The following is a 24,340-nucleotide window of genomic DNA, read 5'->3' on the forward strand; positions in this document are numbered from 1 at the left end:
GAACCCCTCCATCTTCAGGCAGGACACAGGGAATGAGTGGAGGAAAAGGGAGCCCAGGATGGGAAGGGGCTCGGCTTGCTCCCCAAAGCAGCAGCAGGGAAAGTGAACACCAGTGCCAAGGCAGGCCAAGCAACACCAGGGGTTTGCTCCATCACCGCGTTCCTGGACACCAGAACTCTGTGGCCACTCTGATCCAGCAGCCTCCCACAGAGATGCCATCCCTAGCCTTTGCCTCTCCATCCCCTGTGGGCACCAATCTGTCACAGCTGGTGGTGGTGACAGACAAGACGAAGCTGCCTTACTCTTGGTCCTGAGACAGACACTGGGCCAGACCTACACCTAACTGACACCATGCTGAGAACGCTGGGGTGGCCATGTGCAAATTCAGAGCCCAAGGACATTCCTTGGCCAGGACAGGGTCAGCACAGGATGTGTCCTTGCAGCCAGTTCCCTGCAGGGCTTACCTGGTGTGCCTGAGGCTTCTGGAGCCTGGGGGCCAGCCTCCTGAAATGTCAGTGGTTCCCTGGGGCCGGGGGTGGGGCTGGCAAAGTCCCCTCCAGAAGGGCCTGGAGCCTCAGGGCCCAGCAGTCTCTGCAGCACAGATGGGACTTCCTGGTCGGCTCCAAGGGAGGGCTGGGCGGAGCCCTCCTGGGTAACACCTATGAAGAGGTAGGTTAGCAGCAGATGGTAAGGCCCAGGGTCTGGTGTGGCCTGATCCCAGGTAGGGGCCTCCAGAGACCAGTCCCTGTCAGAGACAGTCCAGTGGGCTGACCCCCAGCTGGCCTCTCCCACCTGCTTCATTCACCCACCCACTCAGGAGGCTGTGAGGAATGGAGGCTTGGCACAGAGAGAGAAGCCCCAGAACCCAAACTGGGGACAGCTACTTCCTCCCCTGGAGCTCAGGCCTGTCCTCACCCAGGTGTCCCATGGAGAACTCCTCCACCTCCTGGGCCAGGGGACCGGGAACCCATCCTTCACCCTTTATGTGCCCCAAATCCTAGCACACACTTCATCCCAAGGCTGGCTGTCCTGCAAGGCTGACTCTGAACCCCAGCTCTAAACCTGGGGGCAGCCTGATACCATGTCAAGGTCCAAGGGAATCATGGGGCTGGTGTCCAGGTGGCCAGAGCCATTGGCCCCCCTCCTGGGGACAGACCCACTGCCCTATCCTTACCCAACTCCATCTGCATAGTAACCATCCACCCTCCACTTACAGTTAGTCCAGGCCATGCTACCCTTCCCTGGCCCCTTCCACCTATCCCTGAAAAACTCTCCAGGCCCCTGCCTGGCATGGCCCATGCCCTTCCCACCTGCCAACCATCTGCAGCCTGAGGATGCTGACCACTCCCATCCCCAGAAGGTCCCTTCCCAGAACCTTCCCCAACCCTCCTGAGCCCCTGCCCAGGAGGGGCACCCAAAATGGAGAGGCAGCTCCAGGATGCCCTCTGTGGGGTCAGGGAACCCACCCTCCCCTTCCCCATCCAAGAGGTCAGTGGATCCCTGGGAAGCCTCACGGTTGGAGCTCGGCACAGAGTGGTTCCCACCCCTCTGACAGATGCTAGGTTGTCCTGGGTCACCTCAGCTGGGGACAAAGGGGTAAACCTCTAGATGCCAAGAACTTGGGACCACCATATCACACCCCCACATCACATCTGTCCTGACACTAGCCTCAGCTGCCAGGTAGAGGAAAGCCTGCACTGCTCCTGGTGGGCCAGAGGGACAATTATGGGTGATTCTGGTCATATCATGTGTCCACAGGACCAGCCCCACAGCCCTTGCCTGGGAACAAGACAGGCCCATGTGCTGCCACAGCCCATCTGGGAACACAGGAGCCAATACAGGGCACCCATGTGGCTCCCAGCTTGACCTTTGAGTGAAGGAACAGGGCAGTTGGTCTAGGCCCAACCAGGGCTATGGGTGGAGGGGATCCCAGGGTACTAAATGCGAGAGCGAGAGAAGCAGAGAGGAGGCGCAGACTGGTTTATTGCTCTATCAGCCAGAATACAGGTGCACTTCCCAACACAGACCCTGTGTCCACCCTGCAGAGCCGCTGGTGGCCACTAGGCCCTGGGTGTGGCTTTGGGGTCTGGGTCCCATCCCTAGCCTGGGGACAGGCAAGGCTGTGCCCAGTAGGAGCAGGACACAGGCCCAAGTCCACATCTGTTTCCAGAGCCTGGAGGCTCCTGCAGGCCAAAAGGGACAACCCAGAGCTTGGTCTCTGAGCTGCCCCTGGCCAGGGCTCTCTTGAAGGACTTCAGTGCATCCAGCATTGTAGGCATTGTAGGCACTGTGGTCCTCTTTGTTGAGGACCAAAGTCCAGTGAGGTAGGAAGGGCCCAGGACAGAGGGCATGGCAGGCTGAACCCCGAGCTCAGAAGAGCAGGTGCTGCTGCCCAGCAGGGTGCAGGCCCCATGCTGCAAGGACAGCACAGTAAGAGTGCCCTGGCCTCCCTGTCTTGCCAGGGTAGGTGGCCTCATCCCTGGGAGGGGCCAGGGGCCTCATCTCCATCTGGGGGAATATGCAGAGTGACAGTCTCTCCCACAGACCCAAGCTGACCATCTGGGTGGAAACCTCCATCTTGAAGCTGCTCTGCCTGCCATCTGTAGAGTGCTGGACCTGGGTGCAGTAGGAGGTCCAAGGAGCACTGCCCACAGGCCCAGCTCGGACCCCTCGCACGTGAAAGGACAGGTCCTCAGGGCTGTGGACCTGGGATCCCGTCCTGAAGAAGCCAGGTGGACCCACATGTCTGGGTGGGCGCCCCACGTTGAGCAGGATGGGCTGCCCCATGGTGGGCTCACTGATCTCTCTCTGGAGCACGGAGACCTCACAGGGCATGTCGTCGGAGGTGCTGCTTACTGGGCAGCTAAAGGTCTCCCCTGCCTGGGGCACGTAATCTTCCAGGTCAGCCAGGGTCAGCACACGATTATTGTGTGTGAGGATCTTGGGGTCACGGCTGCAAAGGCCATCCGTGTCCTGGGGCTCCTCCACCACGAAAGGGGTCTCCCCATCACCCTCTCCTCCTGCCCACTCCATGCTGCTGTCCCTGAGGGAAGCCCCAGTCTCCTCTGGCTCAGGGGTGACTGCTCCAGAAGCAGCCCAGTCCACACTGCCCCCAGCATCCACATGGAAGACGAGGGGCTCCCCTGGTCCAGCTGCTTGTTGTTGGAGTTGTTGGCATTGGGGTCCCCACCTGGCGTCCCACCAGGCAGTGTGAAGAGCAGTGCCCCCATGCCTCTGGGCATCTCCCTGGTGGGAGACACAGCCTGAGAACCCGACTTCTTCACTGGGACTTCAACAGTCTCCTCAACCTCCACCCACTTGGGCTGGGGCCCTGTGCCCCCTGGCAGGGCTCCGGAGGGGGCCTCAGCCTCCATCATGTACAGTGTGGGCACAGTGGGCTTCCGGCCTGGCTCTGTCTCAGGCCTGTGAGGTTGCCTGGACCCCGGCAGGAACAGCAGGTCAGGGGCCAACAGAACTGGCCTCTGTGGGCTGGTGGAGCCGCGGGAAGGAGAGCGGGAGGGGAACTTGCTGGGGGACCGTCGTGGGCCACGGGGACTCTTCACCACGGTGGTGATGGTCTCCTCTCTGGTAGGGGAGAGGGCCCAAGAAGAGATGGGCACAGAGATCTGCAGCCTCACCCAGCTCCAAGCCATCAGCACATGCCAGAGACCAAGTTAAGGTACAAACAGGTGAGGAGGGTGAGTGTGCAAACTCCTACACATGCTCTTCAGCCCCACCTGCAGAGCCCCTGGCAGGAAGCCAAGGAAACCAAGCACAGTGTTTCACATGGCTAAGCTCAAGTTCTGCTCTGCTCAAGACATGTGGAGGCACCTAGAAGGCCCATGCTACATCACCCAAGCTGAAGCCTCTGGACACCAGGACTGCACTGTCTCCCCGTCCCCCTCTTCAGCAGGCTTTCTGCTCTGTACCTCAGGCAGGGTGCCCAGCCTGCTACCAGGAAGTGCCCGCATGCCGTGAAGTCTTTGGCAAGTGACAGGCTGCTGGCCTGTGGCCTGTGCTCCTGGCCTCTGGATCTAAGGCCAGTGAGGCCCCATCAGGCCAAGGGGAAGATGGCTGAACACTGAGCTCCACATGGCCATGTCCCCCGCCTGGCTGGCATCTCCCAAGGTGGGAGGGGCAGAGCTCAAGGCCAACAGCTCAGGAGTGCATGCTGGGAGGGCCAGCGACTCTGCAGTCCTGGCCTGTCTCAGCAAGGGCCCTCAGTGGTTCTGATCCCCTTTACAGGCATGGATAGGGGGAAAGGCTCAAAAATGCCCAGATCCAAGGGTCAGCAATGCACTGGTTAGCCCAGATCCTCCTCTGCTGCCAGTGATCCTGGCTCTAGCAGGTGCTGAGGTAAAGTGGGCCATGAGCAGGGAGCAGGCTCCAGTTGAGGGAGGCAAGTCCATGGTCAGGACTTGGTGCTTTGACCAAGGCACTGCCTATCTCTCTCTCTCTCTCAGCACTTATTTTTATTTCTTGCTCTAACTTCGGGGCTCCAGGAAGAGTTGCTCCCAGGGACGGGCCCAGAGACACATGGGCACCCTCAAGGTGCACAGCAGTGATGAACCCTACATTCCCTATCCCTTGTCCAGGAGGAAGGGAATCTCCTACTCCACTGACTGGTAGGGAGGTTGAGGCTCCTGGTGGCCTATTGAGGGCCAAAGCTGAGGGGGCACAGCCTTCTCTGCAGGACAAAGGTGGGTACTTCCCAGAATGTTTCTGATCCCCAGTCCCCCTCAGGTTGCCTCTGAAGCTTCCCAAATGGGATCTGGCTCCATCTCTACAATGCTCCCCCTGTGGAGGGAAGGGAGCAATAACCTGTCTGAGGCCCTAGAACACCTGCTTGTACCCAGGATGGCACTCTACCACCCAATTGTTCCCATCTGTTGGGTGGCACAGTAGGAGAAGCCTACTTCTGGGGAGAAGGGAGGTCAGGGAAGAGCTAACCCAGGGCCTCATCAATTCTGATGACAGAATTCTTCTGTAGCACATCTACCTTCAGGCCCTTCTGGCGGCTGCTCAGCCCCTGAGGAATGGAGGTTTCTATCCTGGAGCATCCCAGCCTGTAACTTATAAAATCCTCAGCCAGTCCTGCCTACAGCTCCCCACACCTCCACCTGCATACCTCCTCTGCAAGTCTCCAGGACTGTCCAGGTCATAAGCAAGCCTATGTTCTGTGAGTTCACCCAGCTCTGATCCCCCAAGTCAGCTCACCAACATGCCCAGATTTTCTACAGCATGAAGGTACTGAAGGACAAAGAGCCCACGGGCATGGCTCTGGGGAAATTGGCTCTCAGCTGACTTCTGGGAGCCACCCTAAGCCTCATCACTTCCTTGAACCTTGGTTAGGCTTGGGTTTGGAGACTGCTAAAATTCCTTCATTTAAAATTCTTTTTTAGTTGTAAATGGATCTTTTTATTTTATTTATATATTTATGTGCAGTGCTGTAGATCAAACCCAGGGCCTCACACATGCCAGACAAGTGCTCTACCACTGAGCCACAATTCTAGCCCCTAAAATTCATTTCTTAAGCTGCACTAGACACTTCAAGTACTCAACAGACACACGTGGCTAGTGGCTGCCACACTGGGCAGTGTAGAGAGAATACTCTCACCACTGCAGCAAGTTCTGTTGGATGATACCGTCCCAGACCTGGGGTACCAAGGGATAAGAGTCTGTCTCTAGTCTTCTGAGGGAAGTGGCTCAGTTCCAGCCCCACCCTAGTGGTGCAACTCTGGTGAGCCATTGTGTTGTGTGCAGAGCAAGAGAGCCATGACGTGTGGAGGGACCTGAGGCCACGGCTGTGTGAGAAATCTGCAAGGCACTGGTGGCCAGAAGTGAGCCAGGCTGTTAGTGCAGCCACTGCAAGTGGCCAAGACACACCGCAAGGTTCAGGAAGGTTAGTGGCATGCAGGGCACTGCAGTCCGAAGATGGGTTAGGAACACGCCTGCACTTACATGATGACGGTTTTCTTGGGGACTTTAGTCACCTGCTCAGTGACTACAAAGAAAACAGTCAGAATAGCAAGGGTTACAGAGAAGCCAGTGTCTGGGGCTTACTCCCTGATGGCACTGCAGTGCAGCCATCTGCTGGGCTTAGGAGCACTGGCCATGTGTCCCTGGGCAGCCTGTTTCAGCTAGGAGGTCCAGTTTCCTCAGCTACAGACAGGTGAGAGCATCTGCCCCGAGGGGCTGGGATGTGACAGCAGGCACCACAAGGATAGCCCACTCTCTCTCCTGAGCACCACAGGGGCTGTGGGGAGAACGAGCTGGCATCTGTTGCCTACTCAAAAGGGCCCAGGCTTTTCCTCATGCTGACATAAGCCTGTGAATTCCTCAAACATGTAGCCCAACATAGCCCTGAGGCCTAGGGAAATGGAAGAGTAGCTTATGGCCATGCAGTGGGCCACCAGCCACAATGGGGCCAGGATGGTTGATACCTTTGCCACAAAACAAGTTCAAGTCCAAAAGGTGTCTCCAGGGGAGAGGGACACAAGAGTCCTGAATGTGGACATCTGAACCCCACGCATGTGGTGAGTGGTCTCCAGGGGAGGGGGCACCAGAGTGCTGCATGTGGCACATCTGAGCCCCCTGCATGTGGTGGGTGCCTGAGGTCTGAGTGTGGAGGTCAGCTGTTTCAACTGCGTGGCCTTTCCTGGTTTTTGCAGCTGTTGCCCTTACCAAAGCCAGCCCAAGGGGCCTATGTTTCCATCTTGCTGCTGGGGACTGGAGTTCCAGGGAGGATGAAACTCATCTGGAACCAGGCAGCACCTACTCCCAACCACCTTGAGGCCTCTTCCCTTGACCTCTGGGCAGGCCTGGGCTTGACTACTGCATGCCATCTCCAGGCTCAGCAGCCCTCTCACTGCTCAATGGGAAGGTGGAGGAGGTGGCCAGCAAAGCCAAGTGGCCTGTACTGGGACATGGTCCCACATCTCCTGGACCAGGGGACTTTCTGCTTCACTGCACTGCAACACTGAGATAGGCTTTCCCTAGGCAACTTATGGCATTTCAAGCTTGTCTCAGATGATGAGCATAAGAATTAGACACTGTCTCTGTGTGTGTGCATTGGAGGTCACACTGGCTACATTTGTGTGCCTGCACATGGATGTACCTTGCATACAAATGTGCACACAGGTGTACTTGTCTGCACACATATGCATGCTCAGACATGCTGCACACACATTCACACACACAAGTGTGTATACATGTATGTGCACATCAGCACATGTACATGTGTTTGCTCAGGCTTGTGTTTATATGTGTGCATTGCTTGCACAGGCTGTGCTCAGGCATGTGTGTATTTATAAGTGTGCACTGCTTGCACAGGCTGTGTTCAGGAGTGTGTGTGCATTTATATGTGTTCATTGTTTGCACAGGCTGTGCTCAGGCTTGTGTGTGTTTATATGTGTGCATTACTTGCACAGGCTGTGCTCATGTGTGTATGCATTTATAAGTGTGCATTGCTTTCACAGGCTGTGCTCAGGCATGTATGCATTTATATGTGTGCATTGCTTGCACAGGCTGTGTTCAGGTGTGAGTGCATTTATATGTGTGCATTGTTTGCACAGGCTGTGCTCAGGCAAGTGTGTTTATATGTGTGCATTGCTTGCACAGGCTATGCTCAGGCTTGTGTGTGTTTATATGTGTGCATTGCTTGCACAGGCTATGCTCAGGCAAGTGTGTTTATATGTGTACATTGCTTGCACAGGCTGTGCTCAGGCAGTGTGTGTGTGTGTTTATATGTGTGCATTATTTGCACCGGCTGGGCTCAGGCATGTGTGTGTTTATATGTGTGCATTATTTGCACAGTCTGCTCACGTGTGTGTATGCATTTATAAGTGTGCATTGCTTGCACAGGCTGTGCTCAGGCATGTGTGCGTTTATATGTGTGCATTGCTTGCACAGGCTGTGTTCAGGTGTGTGTGTGTGTTTATATGTGTTCATTGTTTGCACAGGCATGTGTGCTTATATGTGTGCATTGCTTGTACAGGCTGTGCTCAGGTGTGTGCGTGTTTATGTGGGTGCACTGCTTGCATAGGCTGTGCTCAGGTGTGTGTGTATTTATGTGTGCTTTGCTTCCACAGGCTGTGCTGAGTCATGTGTGCTTATATGTGTGCATTGCTTGCACAGGCTGTGCTGAGGCATGTGTGCATTTATATGTGTGAATTGTTTGCACAGGCTTTTCTACAGGGAAGTGACTGATGGCGGGAATAGGAATCCAGTCAGGAAGCTGTATGTATTTAGACTAAGTTGGGCATAAAGAGGGACAACCTGTGTGCCATCTGCAGGCAAGCTCCTGTGCACAGAAGGACAGGAAAGCCCAGGGCCTCCACCTGGGTCCTCCCTGGCAGGGACCCGGCTTACTGCTCCATCTTGCTGCTCCAGGACACCTTGGGTTGCTAAGCTGGCACTTTATTCATGGTCCCCAACTTCCCCAGACCAGCTGTGGGCCCCAGTGAGTCTGCCGTTACAGGAGGGCTGCAGCCGTGCAAAGCAGCATCCTGGCCTGGTGCAGACACTCAAGCCAGGTCAGTGCCACCAACAGGAGACAGCCAGGGCCCCTCTGGCTGCGGAGCCACTGGTTAAGACAAAGCAGCAGGACAGGATTAGGAAGCAGGAGGCACAGGGCTCTGATTGCATGGCCTTCAAGAACCAGCGCTCAGTGATGTGCCTGGTCCCAGTGGGCTCTGGAGGCCTGCTCTTCACGCTGACACCTGCCTTCTTCCAGAAAGGGACCCATCGTGACCAACAAGAGAACAGCTGCAGAGGACACTCCTGCCCCAGTGAGAAGGGCACGTCCCCAACCACGAGACAGGCAATGCAGAGGAAGTGGACAAGCCGGTGGCGGTAAAAGCATATATGTATGGTGATACTGTCCCCGGGTTGTGGGACAGTATTATGTCACGGGTCCCCAGGAACACAGGTCCAATATGGCAGGTGAGGGTCACAAGCCCTCACACAGGGACTTGCCCTTGGAGAAAGAGTCCATAAGGGCCACAGGGGCTTCGAAGTTCCTAGGGTTGGGATCTAGGGCTTTGGCTGGCCCGGTCCTCTGAAGGGCCAGAGGGACAGAGACCCTGTGTGTTGGTCCCTGGGATGGACAGACTGCAGTGGGAACACTCCACAGGAGCCTGTGCTCAGGAATTGGACGACACATTTTCCAACCACCCTCTTGTGGAAGCTGTGGCTCCACAAACATGGGTCCAGCCTCTGCTCGATGGCCCTAGGGACAAGGATTCCCCACCTGCCAAGGCAGCCCTTCCAGGGGGGCAACTCCACCTGGGAGCCAAGATATATAACAGTGGCCCTCCTCCCATCCTGGTGGCCTGGGCACTGGCTCACCCAGATGGGGCCTTGTAGGAGTGAGTTGTTGTGACCCTGGGGGTGACCTAGGCCAAGGCAGGGACACTAAACCACAAATGCTCTGGCCTCTCCAAGGCCAATTCAGCCTGGTGGGAAAGGGCCAGACCAATATCTGACTCTCCACTCATCAGCTTAGCCCTCAGTGGAGACGCCCTTCCCCAGATGTCCTGCTGTCCTGCCCTCTGCCCTCAGTGTAGACACCCTTCCCCAGACATCCTACTGTCTGCCTGTGCCCTCAGTGGAGACGCCCTTCCCCAGATGTCCTGCTGTCCTGCCCTCTGCCCTCAGTGTAGAAACCCTTCCCCAGACATCCTACTGTCCTGCCCTCTGCCCTCAGTGTAGACACCCTTCCCCAGACATCCTACTGTCCTGGCTCTGTCCTCAGTGTAGACACCCTTCCCCAGACATCCTACTGTCCTGCCCTCGGCCCTCAGTGGATATGCCCTTTCCTAAGACGTCCTACTGTCCTGCCCTCTGCCCTCAGTGGAGATGCCCTTCCCCAGACATCCTACTGTCCTGCCTCTGCCCTCAGTGTATATGCCCCTTCCCCAGACGTCCTACTGTCCTTCCCTCTGCCCTCAGGGTAGAGGCCCCTTACCCAGACGTCCTACTGTCCTGCCCTCTGCCCTCAGTGGAGATGCCCTTCCCCAGACATCCTACTGTCCTGCCTCTGCCCTCAGTGTATATGCCCCTTCCCCAGACATCCTACTGTCCTGTCCTCTGCCCTCAGTGTAGACACCCTTCCCCAGACATCCTACTGTCCTGTCCTCTGCCCTCAGTTTAGACACCCTTCCCCAGACATCCTACTGTCCTGCCCTCTGCCCTCAGTGGAGACACCCTTCACCAGACATCCTACTGTCCTGCCTCTGTCCTCAGTGTAGACACCCTTCCCCAGACATCCTACTGTCCTGCCTCTGTCCTCAGTGTAGACACCCTTCCCCAGACATCCTACTGTCCTGTCCTCTGTCCTCAGTTGAGATGCCCTTCCCCCGACATCCTACTGTCCTGCCCTCTGTCCTCAGTGTAGACACCCTTCCCCAGACATCCTACTGTCCTGGCTCTGTCCTCAGTGTAGACACCCTTCCCCAGACATCTTACTGTCCTGCCCTCTGCCCTCAGTGTAGACGCCCTTCCCCAGACGTCCTACTGTCCTGCCTCTACCCAGACGCCCTTCCCCAGACATCCTAATGTCCTGTCGTCTGCCCTCAGTGTATATGTCCCTTCCCCAGACGTGCTACTGTCCTGCCCTCTGCCCTCAGTGTAGATGCCCTTTCCCCGACGTCCTACTGTCCTGCCCTCTGCCCTCAGTGGAGATGCCCTTCCCCAGACGTCCTACTGTCCTGCCCTCTGCCCTCAGTGGATATGCCCTTTCCTCAGACGTCCTACTGTCCTGCCCTCTGCCCTCAGTGGATATGCCCTTTCCTCAGACGTCCTACTGTCCTGCCTCTGCCGTCAGTATATATGCCCCTTCCCCAGATGTCCTACTGTCCTTCCCTCTGCCCTCAGTGTAGAGGCCCCTTCCCCAAACGTCCTAGTGTCCTGTCTCTGCCCTCAGTGTAGACGCCCCTTCCCCAGACTTCCTACTGTCCTGCCTCTACCCTCAGTGGAGATGCCTTCCCCAGACATCCTACTGTACTGCCTCTACCCAGACGCCCTTCCCCAGACATTCTACTGTCCTGTCGTCTGCCCTCAGTGGAGATGCCTCCCCCAGACGTCCTACTGTACTGCCTCTACCCTCAGTGGAGATGCCTTCCCCAGACGTCCTACTGTACTGCCTCTACCCAGATGGCCTTCCCCAGACATCCTACTGTCCTGTCGTCTGCCCGCAGTGGATATGTCCCTTCCCCAGACGTGCTACTCTCCTGCCCTCTGCCCTCAGTGTAGATGCCCTTCCCCCGACGTCCTACTGTCCTGCCCTCTGCCGTCAGTGTAGATGCCCTTTCCTCAGATGTCCTACTGTCCTGTCCTCTGCCCTCAGTTGAGACACCCTTCCCCAGACATCCTACTGTCCTGCCCTCTGCCCTCAGTGTAGACACCCTTCCCCAGACATCCTACTGTCCTGTCGTCTGCCCTCAGTGGAGACACCCTTTCCCCGACGTCCTACTGTCCTGCCCTCTGTCCTCAGTGTAGACACCCTTCCCCAGACATCTTACTGTCCTGCCCTCTGCCCTCAGTGTAGACGCCCTTCCCCAGACTTCCTACTGTCCTGCCCTCTGCCCTCAGTGTAGACGCTCTTCCCCAGACATCCTACTGTCCTGCCTCTGCCCTCAGTGTATATGCCCCTTCCCCAGATGTCCTACTGTCCTTCCCTCTGCCCTCAGTGTAGAGGCCCCTTCCCCAGACGTCCTAGTGTCCTGCCTCTGCCCTCAGTGTAGACGCCCCCTTCCCCAGACTTCCTACTGTCCTGCCTCTACCCTCAGTGGCGATGCCTTCCCCAGACGTCCTACTTTCCTGACTCTACCCAGACGCCCTTCCCCAGACATCCTACTGTCCTGTCGTCTGCCCTCAGTGTATATGTCCCTTCCCCAGACGTGCTACTGTCCTGTCCTCTGCCCTCAGTTGAGACACCCTTCCCCAGACATCCTACTGTCCTGCCCTCTGCCCTCAGTTGAGACACCCTTCACCAGACATCCTACTGTCCTGCCTCTGTCCTCAGTGTAGACACCCTTCCCCAGACATCCTACTGTCCTGCCTCTGTCCTCAGTGTAGACACCCTTCCCCAGACATCCTACTGTCCTGTCCTCTGTCCTCAGTTGAGATGCCCTTCCCCAGACATCCTACTGTCCTGCCTCTGTCCTCAGTGTAGACACCCTTCCCCAGACATCCTACTGTCCTGCCTCTGTCCTCAGTGTAGACACCCTTCCCCAGACATCCTACTGTCCTGCCCTCTGCCCTCAGTTGAGACACCCTTCCCCAGACATCCTACTGTCCTGCCTCTGTCCTCAGTGTAGACACCCTTCCCCAGACATCCTACTGTCCTGCCCTCTGCCCTCAGTGTATATGTCCCTTCCCCAGACGTCCTACTGTCCTGCCCTCTGCCCTCAGTGTAGATGCCCTTCCCCGACGTCCTACTGTCCTGCCCTCTGCCCTCAGTGGAGATGCCCTTCCCCAGACGTCCTACTGTCCTGCCCTCTGCCCTCAGTGGATATGCCCTTTCCTCAGACGTCCTACTGTCCTGTCCTCTGCCCTCAGTTGAGACACCCTTCCCCAGACATCCTACTATCCTGTCCTCTGCCCTCAGTTGAGACACCCTTCCCCAGACATCCTACTGTCCTGTCCTCTGCCCTCAGTGTAGACGCCCTTCCCCAGACGTCCTACTGTCCTGCCCTCTGCCCTCAGTGTAGACGCTCTTCCCCAGATATCCTACTGTCCTGCCTCTGCCCTCAGGGGGAAACCCCCTTCTCTAGAAGTGCAGCCCATCCCAGCTGCTGCCTGCAGGAGGCCTGTGTGACCACTGCCAGGCAGGGTGCCCTGGGTCAGAAGTGACTCTGTGGGTTGTCCTGCAGGCCAGGGGCAGGGCTCACACTTCCCCAACACAGAGCAGCCTTTCCAGCACTCATTCTGGGTTCCTGGCCACCTCTGCCTGCCCCACAGGTGCTGAGACCACGTGGCCTGCAGCCTCTGGGCTCCTCCCCACAGCCTCCTCTTCTAGCCAGGTCATCTGCCCAAGATGCCTGCCCAGCCACCCCTGCAGGAAGTGCACCCACTCTGAGACATGGTGGGTCTGCTGCCCCCCAGTCCTGGCTGGCTGTGCAGCTGTGACACAAGGCTCAAGCCTGAGGACCCACCTAGGCAGCATGGGCAACAGGCTTGGTGGCACCTACCTTCTATGGCAGCCACAGTCTGCTCCCTGTGGCACTGCTCCTGGGCCAGCAGCACAGTGCTCTGCATGTACAGGTCCCCACCACCAGGAGTGGAGCCAAGCCGGTTCACCAGCTGCAGGATGGACAGAAACCACTCAGGACCCCTATCCTCAAGGGACAGAGCTGTCTCTCGACCACTCTGGTGGTCTTTAGTTTTAGGTCCCCACTGAGACTGTGTCCCTCAAAGGGGACAGGGCTCCCAGCCAGGGCCTCGCCCAGGCATCTTGCACTGTGCAGATGGCTGCTGGCTGTGTGTGGCTCTGAGCCCCTGAAGTGCAGAGCTGGCTGGGTCTCCCTGCCTCCTGGAACTTGCATGTGGGGCCCACATGCAGGAGGCTGGCCTCTAGACAAGAGCCAGAGACTGGAGCCTGGGGCTCTCGGAGGCCCTATAACAGGCACACACCTGCTCAATGTCACGGTGTGCCAGGACAGGCCCTGAAGACCAGAGGCTCAGACTGGGCCTTGCCTTCAGGAGCCCCAGCCTTGGGCCTCTGGACAATGAATAGGAACAGGGCAGCTCTTCCTTCTGTAGGGTCCCACCTATGTGACACCAGGCAAAGGTGGAAACTAACACTACTTTTTACATAAATGGATGAAAACTGAGGTCAGCACTGGGTTCCCTAGAAAGGCAAAAACCAAAGGGCTTCTTTGAGAGGGTGGGAACAATGGCAGGTGGCAGGGCTCAGCTTCGTGTGGAAGAGGAGCAAGGCCAGACATGGTGTGGTGGGTTGGGGATGATGGGTTACAGTGGCCTGGTGTCTCCGGGCCTGTGCCAAGGGCCCAGGCCCTTCCCTTGTCAAGCCCCAGTGGACAGCTGGCCATGAGGCTCCTTGCCCACCCATCTTACCTCGCATTCATAGTGTCCCAGGTCATCCTTGCCAGCTGCTCTGACCACAAGCACCAGCAGGCCGCTGCGGGGCTCACTCAGCATCTGGTACTTGTTGCCCATGGTCAGCAGGGCCCCATCTTTGTACCACCTAGAACCCGTCACAAGAGTCCATGAGGCAGGGTGTGACATTTCCTGTGCTACAGAGCAGCTGCCCTGGCCCAGATGCTACAGTCCTTGATGAACCCACCCTCTGGATGCCCACATCCAGCTTGGCCATGCTATCTTGTGGCAGAGGCCCCATGCCCAGTGGGTCTCAGCCCCACAATTCCCTCTCTTCAGTGATCAGACAGTCACTGTGCCCAGCCCCGTACAGCTGCACAACCCTTGTGTTGCAGACAGGAGCCTGAAGCCCCTTCCCTGGTGCCCCACCATGTGCTGGCCCACCTGATCTGAGGGTGTGGGGCGCCTTCGAAGGTGCAGGTGAGCTGGGCATCCTCTCCCTCCACAAAGGGTGAGGCCCGGACCTTGTTCACAAACTGTGGCGGGACTGCAGGGTGGAGAGACACAAAGAGCCACTCTGATGGAGCTGGGGGTGTCCGAGCCCCCACATTCTTCCTGAGCCCTAAGTGAGCCCATGACCACATAGGGCTTCCACCCTCCCATGCCTGCCTGCCTGCCCTTCTCTCCCACCCACACCCAGTCCCTCATCACAGTGAGCAGAGGGATGGAGGGCCCTTCCACCCATCCACCAGAGCCACATGGTGGGCTTGGTCAGGGTGTCTCCCTGCCCCACGGGCCTCCAGGCTCACCTTGCACCAGGATCTTTCCCAGGGTGCTGGCACTGCCAGCGGCGCTGGTCGCAAAGCGCATATACTGGCCAGAGTCGACCCCAGTCAGGTTGTCCAGGATGAGGGTGCAGGAACCATCTGGGTCTTCGATGAGGATGTGGTGAGGGTCCACTTCCACTGGCTTCCCATCTAGAAAGGAGGAGTGAGGGCTGTTGTTGGGCAGGGACCTTGTAAGCCTGCCCAGATGGATGAGAGGCTGGGGCTGGTCTGTACCTCTCTGGGTCTGTCTCTGTTTCTCTCTTTCTCTCTCTACCCTCTCTACACAGAGGGTGTGGCCCAGACCTCTGTCTCTGTGTCTCTATGTCCACCTTGGACATTAGCTAGAGGCAGGGCCAAATGAAGAGACCTGAACCTGACAGAAGACATCCACATGGACAGCTAAGTCCATGGTCACCCCACCGCCCCAGTGTGACTCCCTGCGGACCTCCCATGTGCTGATCACGCCCAGCTCCCTGGCTATGGGCCCATCCTCACTCAATCCCACCAAGCCTACAGCTACATAATCCACTGCCTAACACCCCTTCCCTCCCACCCATACCTCGTCCCTCATCACAGCATGCAGAGGGATGGAGGGCCCTTCTACCCATCCAATCTGCAGGGGGCTTCGAGAAGGAACTCAAATTTCCATGGCTGTGCTGGACACAGGCACCAGGCCACCCAGTTGTGGACAGGGACCTCTGGGTGCCATGGCGATGATGTCTGCATCTGAACTCTGGCCTGAAACTGCATGTGACTCTGAGTTCACATAGTGGACCCTTAGCACCAGCCTTCTGCTCAGGGGGAGCCAGGCATCCTGCTGGTCTTCCTGAGGCCACTAGTGCAATGTGCCCTTGTTGACCCAGGGGCTGCTGCAAGTGGCATGGCCATTTGGTTTGACAGTTAACCAGCTAAGCTGGGACAGCTCCACGCAAACACCTGGCAGTAAAGCGTGGATGCCACACCCCAACTTTCCAGCCTTTGCGTGGCTGGCAGAGGAAGTGCCAGGCCTTGCTATAGCACAGAGGCAGCCGAGGTAATGAGAAGATGAATCGCAACTTGATGTCCTTGTATGGCCATCAGAAATGGTCAAAGAGAGCTGGCTACTAGAGTGATCACCACCAGCTCTATCTACTTGCTGCCCCCATGGGCCCAGGTTGTAGGCACATACATAGGTCGTGCAAGCCCAGCAGCTCCGGATGGGTGGCTCCGAATGGGGTGCCCTGGGAGCGCTCCCCTCCTGAGAGGTAGGGCCCAGCAGAAGTGAATTCAGTCACTGAGGGCACTGACTGGAAGGGATGGGTGCTGGTCTCCAGAGGTCAGCAAGCTGCTATAAAACCAGCCTGGTCCTGATCCCCTCTCTTCCTGTCACTGCAACTGCTCCTTCCCCCTGGCAAGACTCCCAAGAAGTCATGAGGCCACCAAGGGGAACCCCACCAGATGGCACCATGCCCTTTGGACTTTCAATCTGAAAACAATCTCTTCACTTTATAAGTAACCCAGACTCAGGTGTCTTGTTGGCACATCAGGAAATGGACACGTCGCACGTTCCTGAGACAGACTGTTTCACGGCTAGAGCCCTTGATGAGTGAAGCGTCCCCTGGGTCTGGGACTTATCCCCTGCCAGACATGGCTGTCAGATACCACTTTTGAAAATCAGCTCTCAGCATGCAGTGGGGCTTTGGAGGAAACCAGATGCCCAACCCAGTGAGGCCTTGTGATCTTCCACTCAGGGATAGGCCAATTGGACTCCCTGAGGAACAAGAGATAAGGGCTGCCCAGCATTCATCAAAAGGAAGAGAGCTTCGTGAATGAGTGGATGTCCCCCAAGGGCAGGGTGGGCTCTGCTCTCCACTCCACTCCCTGATGCAAGGCAGCTGACTCCATGAGAATCTGGATCCAAGGGTCTCCACTCATGGGCTTGGGTTCGCATGGTCTAGCTAAACTGAAGCCCACTGACACGGCAGCTCGCTAGCCTCATCACCCAGGAAAGGAAGCTGGACTCATTCATTGTTTTGGGGGCTGGCCAGAGCTCTTGGCACTCCTAGGCCCTCTCTGCCTGGCTGCCCTTCCTCGCTAGCTTCCTGGGGTCCCTCCCATCTCTCTGGCTTGCCGCCCCTTCACTTATGTTCCTCACCTCTCTGACTCTGTGAATCCCAGATCCCAAGCCTTGAAGCCTGCCTTATCTCTTCACGCTCATTCCACATTCAAACTGACCTCAGTCTCTCTCTCTCTCTCTCTCTCTCTGGCACCAGGGATTGAACCCAAGGGCCTTAATCACATCCCAGCCCTTTCTACATTTTATTTAGAGACAGGGTCTTACTAAGTTGCTTAGGGCCTTGCTAGGTTTCTGAGGCTGCTTTGAACTTGCATCCTCCTGTCTCAGTCTCCTGAGCTGCTGGGAATGTTTTGAGGGCTGTGCACTAGACCTGACCCATAGTTTCAGACAAACTATATGCCAAGGACCTGCCTGCCATCTCTCACCTCCAGCCAGACATCTCTCCTAAGCTCTAGATTTATTCTCAAGCTATCCCCTCCATAACCACCTGGAGCCCAATGGGTACCTGGATTCTTCAAAACCTCACAAATCTGGGTTTCTTTCCTCCCTGCCCAGCTCAGAATGTACCAGCCTGCCTCCCTGTGGGTCTGCCCCACCTCTGTGAATAGGACTAGTGGCCTCTGGTGTCCACAACCCCTGTGCTGCTCCCTGGATGCCATCTCTCTTCCACACACCCCATGCAACCCATCAGCAAATCTGGCTGGCTCTGCCTTCAAAATGCATCCAGGATGCAACCATGGCCACCACCACCATGATGCCATGTCCCTAAGCAGGCCCTTGGCACTACAGCCAAGGTGACAGATGACAGATCTGAACCATGCCCCCTGCTGCTCACAAGACCATGGGGTTTCCATGTAGTCAATGCTCCATGCTGCCCAAAGGAATCTTGTTGATCCCTGGCACCAGCAAGGTGCCTTGGGACCCGAGAACAGTCTGCCAGGGAAGAGCCTCGGATTTTCTGGAACCTTGGGCCACAACAGATGGACTAGCCTAGGGGTTTGTGGCTCAGGACCAGACTGGACACTCTATTTTACAATGGCATTCATGGAGGAGGCTCTGGCCCATGCTAGCCTCCATACCAACTAGGAGATTCCTGGTGGGTGACCCGGGCCACGCTGGCATCCATGCCAATGAGGAGATTCTTAGTAGGTGACCTGGACCACACTGGCATCTATGCCAACAATGAAATTCCTGGGGGGATTCTCAGGCCATTCTGAGAATAGGTGACCCAGGCCATGCCAGTGTCTATGCCAACGACGAGATTCCTAGAAGGTGACCCAGGCCATGCTGTGTCTACACCAATGAACAGATTCCTGGAGGATGCTCCAGGCCACGAAGGCTTCTATGCCAATGATGAGATTCCTGGTGGGTGACCAGGGCAATGCTGGCATCTCTACCAATAATGAGATTCCTGATGGATGCTCTAGGCCAAGCCAGCACTACGCCAACAAGATTCCTAGTAGGTGACCCAGGCCATGCTGGCATCTATGCCAATGACAAAATACCTGTGGGTGACCTGGGCCATGCTGGTGTCTTCACCTTTGACGAGATTCCCAGTGGATGACTAGGGCCATGCTGGTGTCTATGGCAGTAACGAGATTCCTGGGCCACACTGGCATCTACACCAATGAGGAGATTCCTGATGGATGACCCAGGCCACACTGGCGTCTACACTAACAATGAGCTTCCTAGTGGAGCTCCATGCTGTCTTCTATGCTAACGTGAGATTCATAGTGGGCTTCAGGCCATTAATCTTGACTTCAGGAGGACTAGAGCCTGAGGTCAGCCACATGAGTGGTCAGCCATGCAGGTCTGACAGAGTTCCAGTGACAAATGCTGACGTCAAGTCTCATTAAGCCTCCTGGTTGGCATAGGTCTGTTTGTGTTCTCAGGTGTCACTGGGAGGAGAAGGTGCTCTTCCTCACTGCACTGGGAGCGGGAGGCTGGGAGCTCATAAGTGGTGACACTGAACCCTCCCGAAGTGCTCTTCTTTTTTCTCAGGGGCTGCAGTCTTGTCTTTATGCTGAAGTAAACCCTAACCCTGAGCATAATAGCTCTGAACTCCACGACCTTCTGGTGAATCACTGAACCTGAAGGCAACCTTGGGGACCAGTGAACTGGACGTCAGAAGTAAGAGTGGTCTCGGGACCCCAAGCCTATGGAGGTGCAGGAAGTGAGGATGGTCTTGGGACCCCAAGCCTGTGGCAGTGTCAAGTGAGACGGGCCTGGGAGACACCTTACCTCCCTTGACCTTGGCAGCTCCCATCCGTGAGCCACGTAAGGCCTGTGCTCTGTGACCCTGAAGGCGCAGTGTGATCAGCACCCTTCCTGGCCCATTAAGTTTACAGGCCTCTCCTGCACCCAGGTGCCTGCCTGTGGCCCCCTCTGTGGTCCTGGTGCTCTCTCGGCTGCCCTCAGGCATGTCTGTCTCGGCCCTGTGCTGACTCCTCACCCTGCTCATTCCCTAGGGTGGCCATGGCACCACCTGACTTACCTGTTCACTGTCCATCCCCAGGATGTTTGCCCTTGAACAGGCCTGGACTGTCTCTTGTTCCCCATGCCCAGCCCACTGACCAGACCCCATGCTGTCCTCAGCCCCCGTGCAGCCCACCCCTGGTAGGGGTTCCTGTGAAGGGTCAGTCTGTAGGCCCTAGCAGGTACCCTTGTACCAGCTGACAGTAGGCTTGGGTGTGCCAGTCACGCGGCAAGCCAGCTTTACAGTTTCCCCCAGCTCAGCCGTGCAGTCAGCCAGTTCCTCTTCAAATTCCAGAGGACCTGAGGACACATGTGGGGGTCTGAGGACTTTGAGGGTGGGATGTCAGGCCTATGTCCCCTGGGTGCACCCTGGCAAATTGCCCCCAACAACAGCAGTGGCCTCACATCCAAGGGCCTGGTTACTGACTAAGCTGGGTGTGGCTGCACGAGGCAGGGACAGACCAGGGTACAAGACCATCACACCCAAACATGACCTGGTCAGATACTCCAAGTCTGGAGCTATGCCATGTCCCCACTACATCCCTTGTGTCCCAGGGTCAGCTCAACACCTGCTATGGGGCTCCCTGGGAGGCCAAAGCCATTGGTCCCTCAGCTAGATCTGACCAAGGGGAGAACCAAGCCACCAGTGCAGAAAGCAACCCATGCCCACGTGCCCGGCCTGGGTGCAGCCCGCTGGGCATCTAAGTGATGTTCAGGTCCCCACACCAGCACAGCACCAGGGACACTCACGCCACACAGGCAGGGCCAGGCGCTGCTGGATGCTGCTGATCTCCTTCACCCAGGAGTGCTTGATGATGACTGTGCACGCCTGCAGCAGGTACTTGCGCACAGAGTCCTCCTGCTCATGCCACACCTCGAAGGCAAGGTCGTCCCTTTCCACCTGGTCGTTCAGGTCGATGCTACTTAGCTGTTGAGGGGTGCAACATTAGTGGGAGGACAGAGCTAAGCATCCCTAGACAGACAGGGTCCAGTAGGGCTATGCCCAGGTCATCCCAGAACAATGGCAAGTTCTGCTCCAGTGGCCACCCTGGAGCCCAGGAACAGGGAAACCTCCACTGGCCTGCATGACACCCCCAGCCCCTGGAGCCACAGACCTTCATCATATTCCAGAACACATAGCTGAAGGTGTCGGTGCGCGAGTTTCGTCGGGGCTTGCAGATCATCAGGTGGTTCCGAAACAGGAAGACATGACGATTGTGGCCCTTCCAAGGCATTCGGGCTCCTGGTGCGCCCTCCCACACAATGAAGTGGCCCTGGGGTGTGAGTAGATGTGGTTGGACTGTGGTTGCCTGGCCCCATCCCTGGGCGCAGACCCCAGGGTCATCTATGAGCCCAGCACCCACAAAAGCCACACCCCACCACATGGCAGCAGACACAAGTCTCCCCACCTGGCGGATGGGCTCCCCCAGGGCCTCCAGGGTGCCGGGGTAGTTCTCCATGAGGGACACGTGCAGCTTGTTCTCAGCACGCTGGGGCAGCACTGACACGACTGCGTAGGCCTGCTCCAGAAGGGCGCAGTTCTGCTGGTTCCGTGCCTTGTTGTGGATCAGCTCCTGAGGTGGACCAAGGGTCAGGACCCAGACCGCTTCAGCCCCAAGGCCTGGCCTGGACATTCAGGGCTGGGGCAGGACAGGGCTTCCCACCTTGAGCAGAGCCTGGTACTTCTGCACCCGCTCCACCGGCTGCTCCAGGTAGTGCTGCAGTGGGGTTGGCAGTAGCTGCGAGGGGTCCCCAGCAGACAGCATCTCCTCAGTGCATTTCTGTAGGCACCACAGGGTGGGTTTCAGGCAAGAAAGCACAGCTCCAGTTAGGGCATCCTGACAGTAGAGGACATCCCAGGGGCACTCTCACACCTGGCCCTGAACCTGGACAATGGCTGTGTTACCATCTAGCTGGACGCATGCACAGAACTTGGGCAGTGAAGTGGCCAGCCCAGGAGCACAGAGCTACAGGGCTCAAGGGTCCCTGGGGACTGTGGGGAAAGAGATCAGGGAATATGAACTAAGGCCATGAGCACAGGACAAGGGCTAAGCCTCAGGGGACTTTCAGGTCAGTGAGTTTTCTGGTGGGAGTCAAGGCCAGCAATAGGCCTGGGAGTAGCCAGGGAGGGGTGCCGTGGCCAACGCCATGGAGCCAGGCATGGGCACCTTGTAGAACTCCTGGACGGACGTGCTGACAACCACGGACTCTGCCTGCACACGGCCCACCAGGAACTCCAGGTACTTCTCAAAGGCTTCCTGGTTCTTGATGAAGCACATGGCCACATCATCATCTGTGTCACAGCGATGCAGGTCCTGCAAGAAGCTGCCACAGAGAGGGACAGGGTCAGGGACAGGGTCAGGCACAGCTCACAGCCCAGTCCTGGGCCCTGTCCTTGAGAGGCTATGGTTCTTGCCCAGGAGTGGGTTCTGGGTCTGTGAGACTGAGTATACTAAGCTGGGTGTGCAGACATGTGGGCACGTACAGAAGTGCATGGGTATGTACACTTGCCCACGAGTGTGCAGATGTGTAGTATGTGAGCATGTATATGTGGGTACATGCATTTACATGTGCACGTGTGTGGGTGCATGTGTGTATGCATGTGGCTGTGCATGTATACACAAGTGTGCAGATATGACCATGCATGTGTGGCATGTGTGTATAATATGTGTGCATGTGTTTGCCTGAATGTGTCTGTGGATGTGCGCATGGCACACACATGCACTCAAATGCTTGTGTGAGTGTGCAAGAGTACATGTGCATGTAGATTAGCATGCATGTGAGTGCACATATCTATGTGTATCCAGCATGTATGTACATTTTTGTACAGGATTCACATATGTATGTGTGCACACATGTACACTATGTGCACACACATATCAAGCACATGTCCATGCACATTTGAGGCTGGGTGCGTGAGCATATGTGGTGTGCACATGGGACTTCCCGTGTGCCGGTGTACATTCATGTGCATGCACATGGGCCTGTGTGAGTGCTCATGGGTGGCAGGTATTCTTCAGCCTTCAACCCATATGGCGAGTGTCTGTCACTGGGGCATCACACAAGTGGGATGTGCCCATGGGTAAATCGAGTTCCTACCCCAGCTGCTGAGTGTCACCCTCCACGAGGCCTGACCCACAGCTGTGCGTGCACCTCACATGTATGTGTGTGGCCTTGCCTACCTGCTGTGGAAGCGAATGATGTCCTGTACATTGCGAAAAATGACTGCCTTCTGGCTGGCCACGGCTGCTGGTGCTGTATGTAGTGGCTTTGGAGGAACTGAAGCTCACCCACGAAGGTCTGCTCTGAGCTCAGCAGTTCCTGGATGACAGAGCTGGTGGAAGAGTGGCATCAGGGAGTGCCCAGCAGCTGCCCTGCTCCCACTGTCCCTAGTCTCCACATGGGGACTAGGGACACATGGAGAGCTTGCTCCATTGCACTGCAGTTAAATGGGGTTCCTGTGATCAGGAGCCTGTCACCCAGTTTCAGAAAGTGGGTAGGTGGTGGAGCAAGGGCACCACCTCTTCCCCAGGAAGCCCTCCCAAATGAGGCTCTGGGAGGGCACAGCTGCAGAAACCAGGGGCAGGACCGTGACCTAAGGAGGCTCACACAGCTTCAGCAAGCACAGGTCCCCCATGAAGAAGCACGGCAGAACGCCAGCTGGCCCTTGAGGCCCAGCAGCCAGCTGTGGCTCCACTCTCAACCCTCCCCAACACATACCTCAGCCTGGTCTTGTACTCATCCTCGGACACGGCCTCGGGGAATTCAGGGGCCTCACTGGGCCCCCACTCAGGAGACAGCTATTGAGAAACAGGAGTTTGTTCCAGGGCACCAGTTTGTTCCACCTCCTCTGTGGCCACCGGGCTCCTGTCCCTTACTTCCAGGGTTCTCTGGCGAAGGGCCAGGATCCCAGGGCCTTGGCACCCTCCCCCAGCTCCGGACTACCATACCTTGAGCCTCTTGTCCAGGTAGGCTGGTGACACACAGCCTTGCCTGGAGGGGCTGGACTTGGTGGGCTTGGTGCGCACAAGCCAGTGCAGTGGGTGGGCTGAGTCCAAGACCTCCACATACTGGCCTTCCCGCAGTGTGATGGCATCCTGCTCGGCCCCCAGGGGTAGGTAGTTGGCCGTGGCCACATAGATATCAAAGATCTGATAAAGAGAAATGGGCCTAAGTCTTGGGGCCAGAGGGGTGAGGCCTGCCAAGGCCCCCCATTGCCCCCCACCTCTGAGGAGGGATAGGTTCTCCCAACCCCCTAAAACCCCCAAGAGCACAGAGGGGAGGGTGCTGAGTCCAGGGGTTGAAGAGGTACCCAGTCCAGGGCCACAGGGCAGGAGCCCCCAGGGTCACTCTGCACAGATGGCAGTGAGAGGGCTGGCTCCTGCCAACGTGGATGGGCGCCTACACTGTGGTTGCTCACAGCGCCTTGCTGCCCACTGCCCCCTGCAACCCAAGAGGTGGTGGGCTCTGGAGGCAAAGGTGCACTCTCCACAGATGGCAGTGAGAGTGACATCAGAGGTAGTGCTCTGCAGGAACCCACGTGCAGAGACCCTGCCCTCTGCTCTAACCTCTGGTGTCCCTTGGTGTCTCTGGGGGTGATGCCCCTCCCTTGGTAGCACCAGGCCCTTGCAGCCCCCCATTGTCTCTTCAGCAAGTCATGCCCCAAGCCCTGTTCCTAAGGGTCCCAGCCCACCCACCTCTCCTTGGGAGTCCCCATCCTCTGACTCTGAGGATGACTCCTGGACGCTGGAGGAGGGCCACGACCGGCCATGCCGGGGGGAGGTGGACAGAGTCTTGGACTCCTCATCACTGTCACCTCCAGGCACCTGCAGCTTGGCTGGGCGAACACAAGAGTTGTGATGTCCCTGGAAGGCTGTCCCCCTACTGCCTACCACCCAGCCAGTCTCCAGGGCTCCCAGGC

General features: G+C 57.2%; 1 protein-coding gene across 1 annotated transcript in view; it reads right to left on the reverse strand.

Annotated features, from left to right (window-relative positions):
* Nucleotides 1-2,149: 2,149 nt before the first annotated feature.
* LOC144372717 (obscurin-like) overlaps nucleotides 2,150-24,340 on the reverse strand; it is a 78,362-nt gene continuing 56,171 nt past the window's right edge. The window contains 19 exon segments of the mRNA XM_078035999.1: nucleotides 2,150-2,550; nucleotides 2,553-3,143; nucleotides 3,146-3,585; nucleotides 5,962-6,004; nucleotides 13,194-13,305; nucleotides 14,080-14,209; nucleotides 14,506-14,608; nucleotides 14,871-15,038; nucleotides 19,606-19,719; nucleotides 20,170-20,347; nucleotides 20,535-20,693; nucleotides 20,829-20,993; nucleotides 21,084-21,200; nucleotides 21,588-21,744; nucleotides 22,602-22,671; nucleotides 22,674-22,753; nucleotides 23,140-23,219; nucleotides 23,370-23,570; nucleotides 24,117-24,256. Coding sequence (XP_077892125.1) covers nucleotides 2,474-2,550; nucleotides 2,553-3,143; nucleotides 3,146-3,585; nucleotides 5,962-6,004; nucleotides 13,194-13,305; nucleotides 14,080-14,209; nucleotides 14,506-14,608; nucleotides 14,871-15,038; nucleotides 19,606-19,719; nucleotides 20,170-20,347; nucleotides 20,535-20,693; nucleotides 20,829-20,993; nucleotides 21,084-21,200; nucleotides 21,588-21,744; nucleotides 22,602-22,671; nucleotides 22,674-22,753; nucleotides 23,140-23,219; nucleotides 23,370-23,570; nucleotides 24,117-24,256 — 3,125 coding nt within the window. The 3' untranslated portion in view covers nucleotides 2,150-2,473.

This window comes from Ictidomys tridecemlineatus, unplaced genomic scaffold, assembly GCF_052094955.1.
Source record: "Ictidomys tridecemlineatus isolate mIctTri1 unplaced genomic scaffold, mIctTri1.hap1 Scaffold_149, whole genome shotgun sequence".
NCBI lineage: Eukaryota > Metazoa > Chordata > Mammalia > Rodentia > Sciuridae > Ictidomys > Ictidomys tridecemlineatus.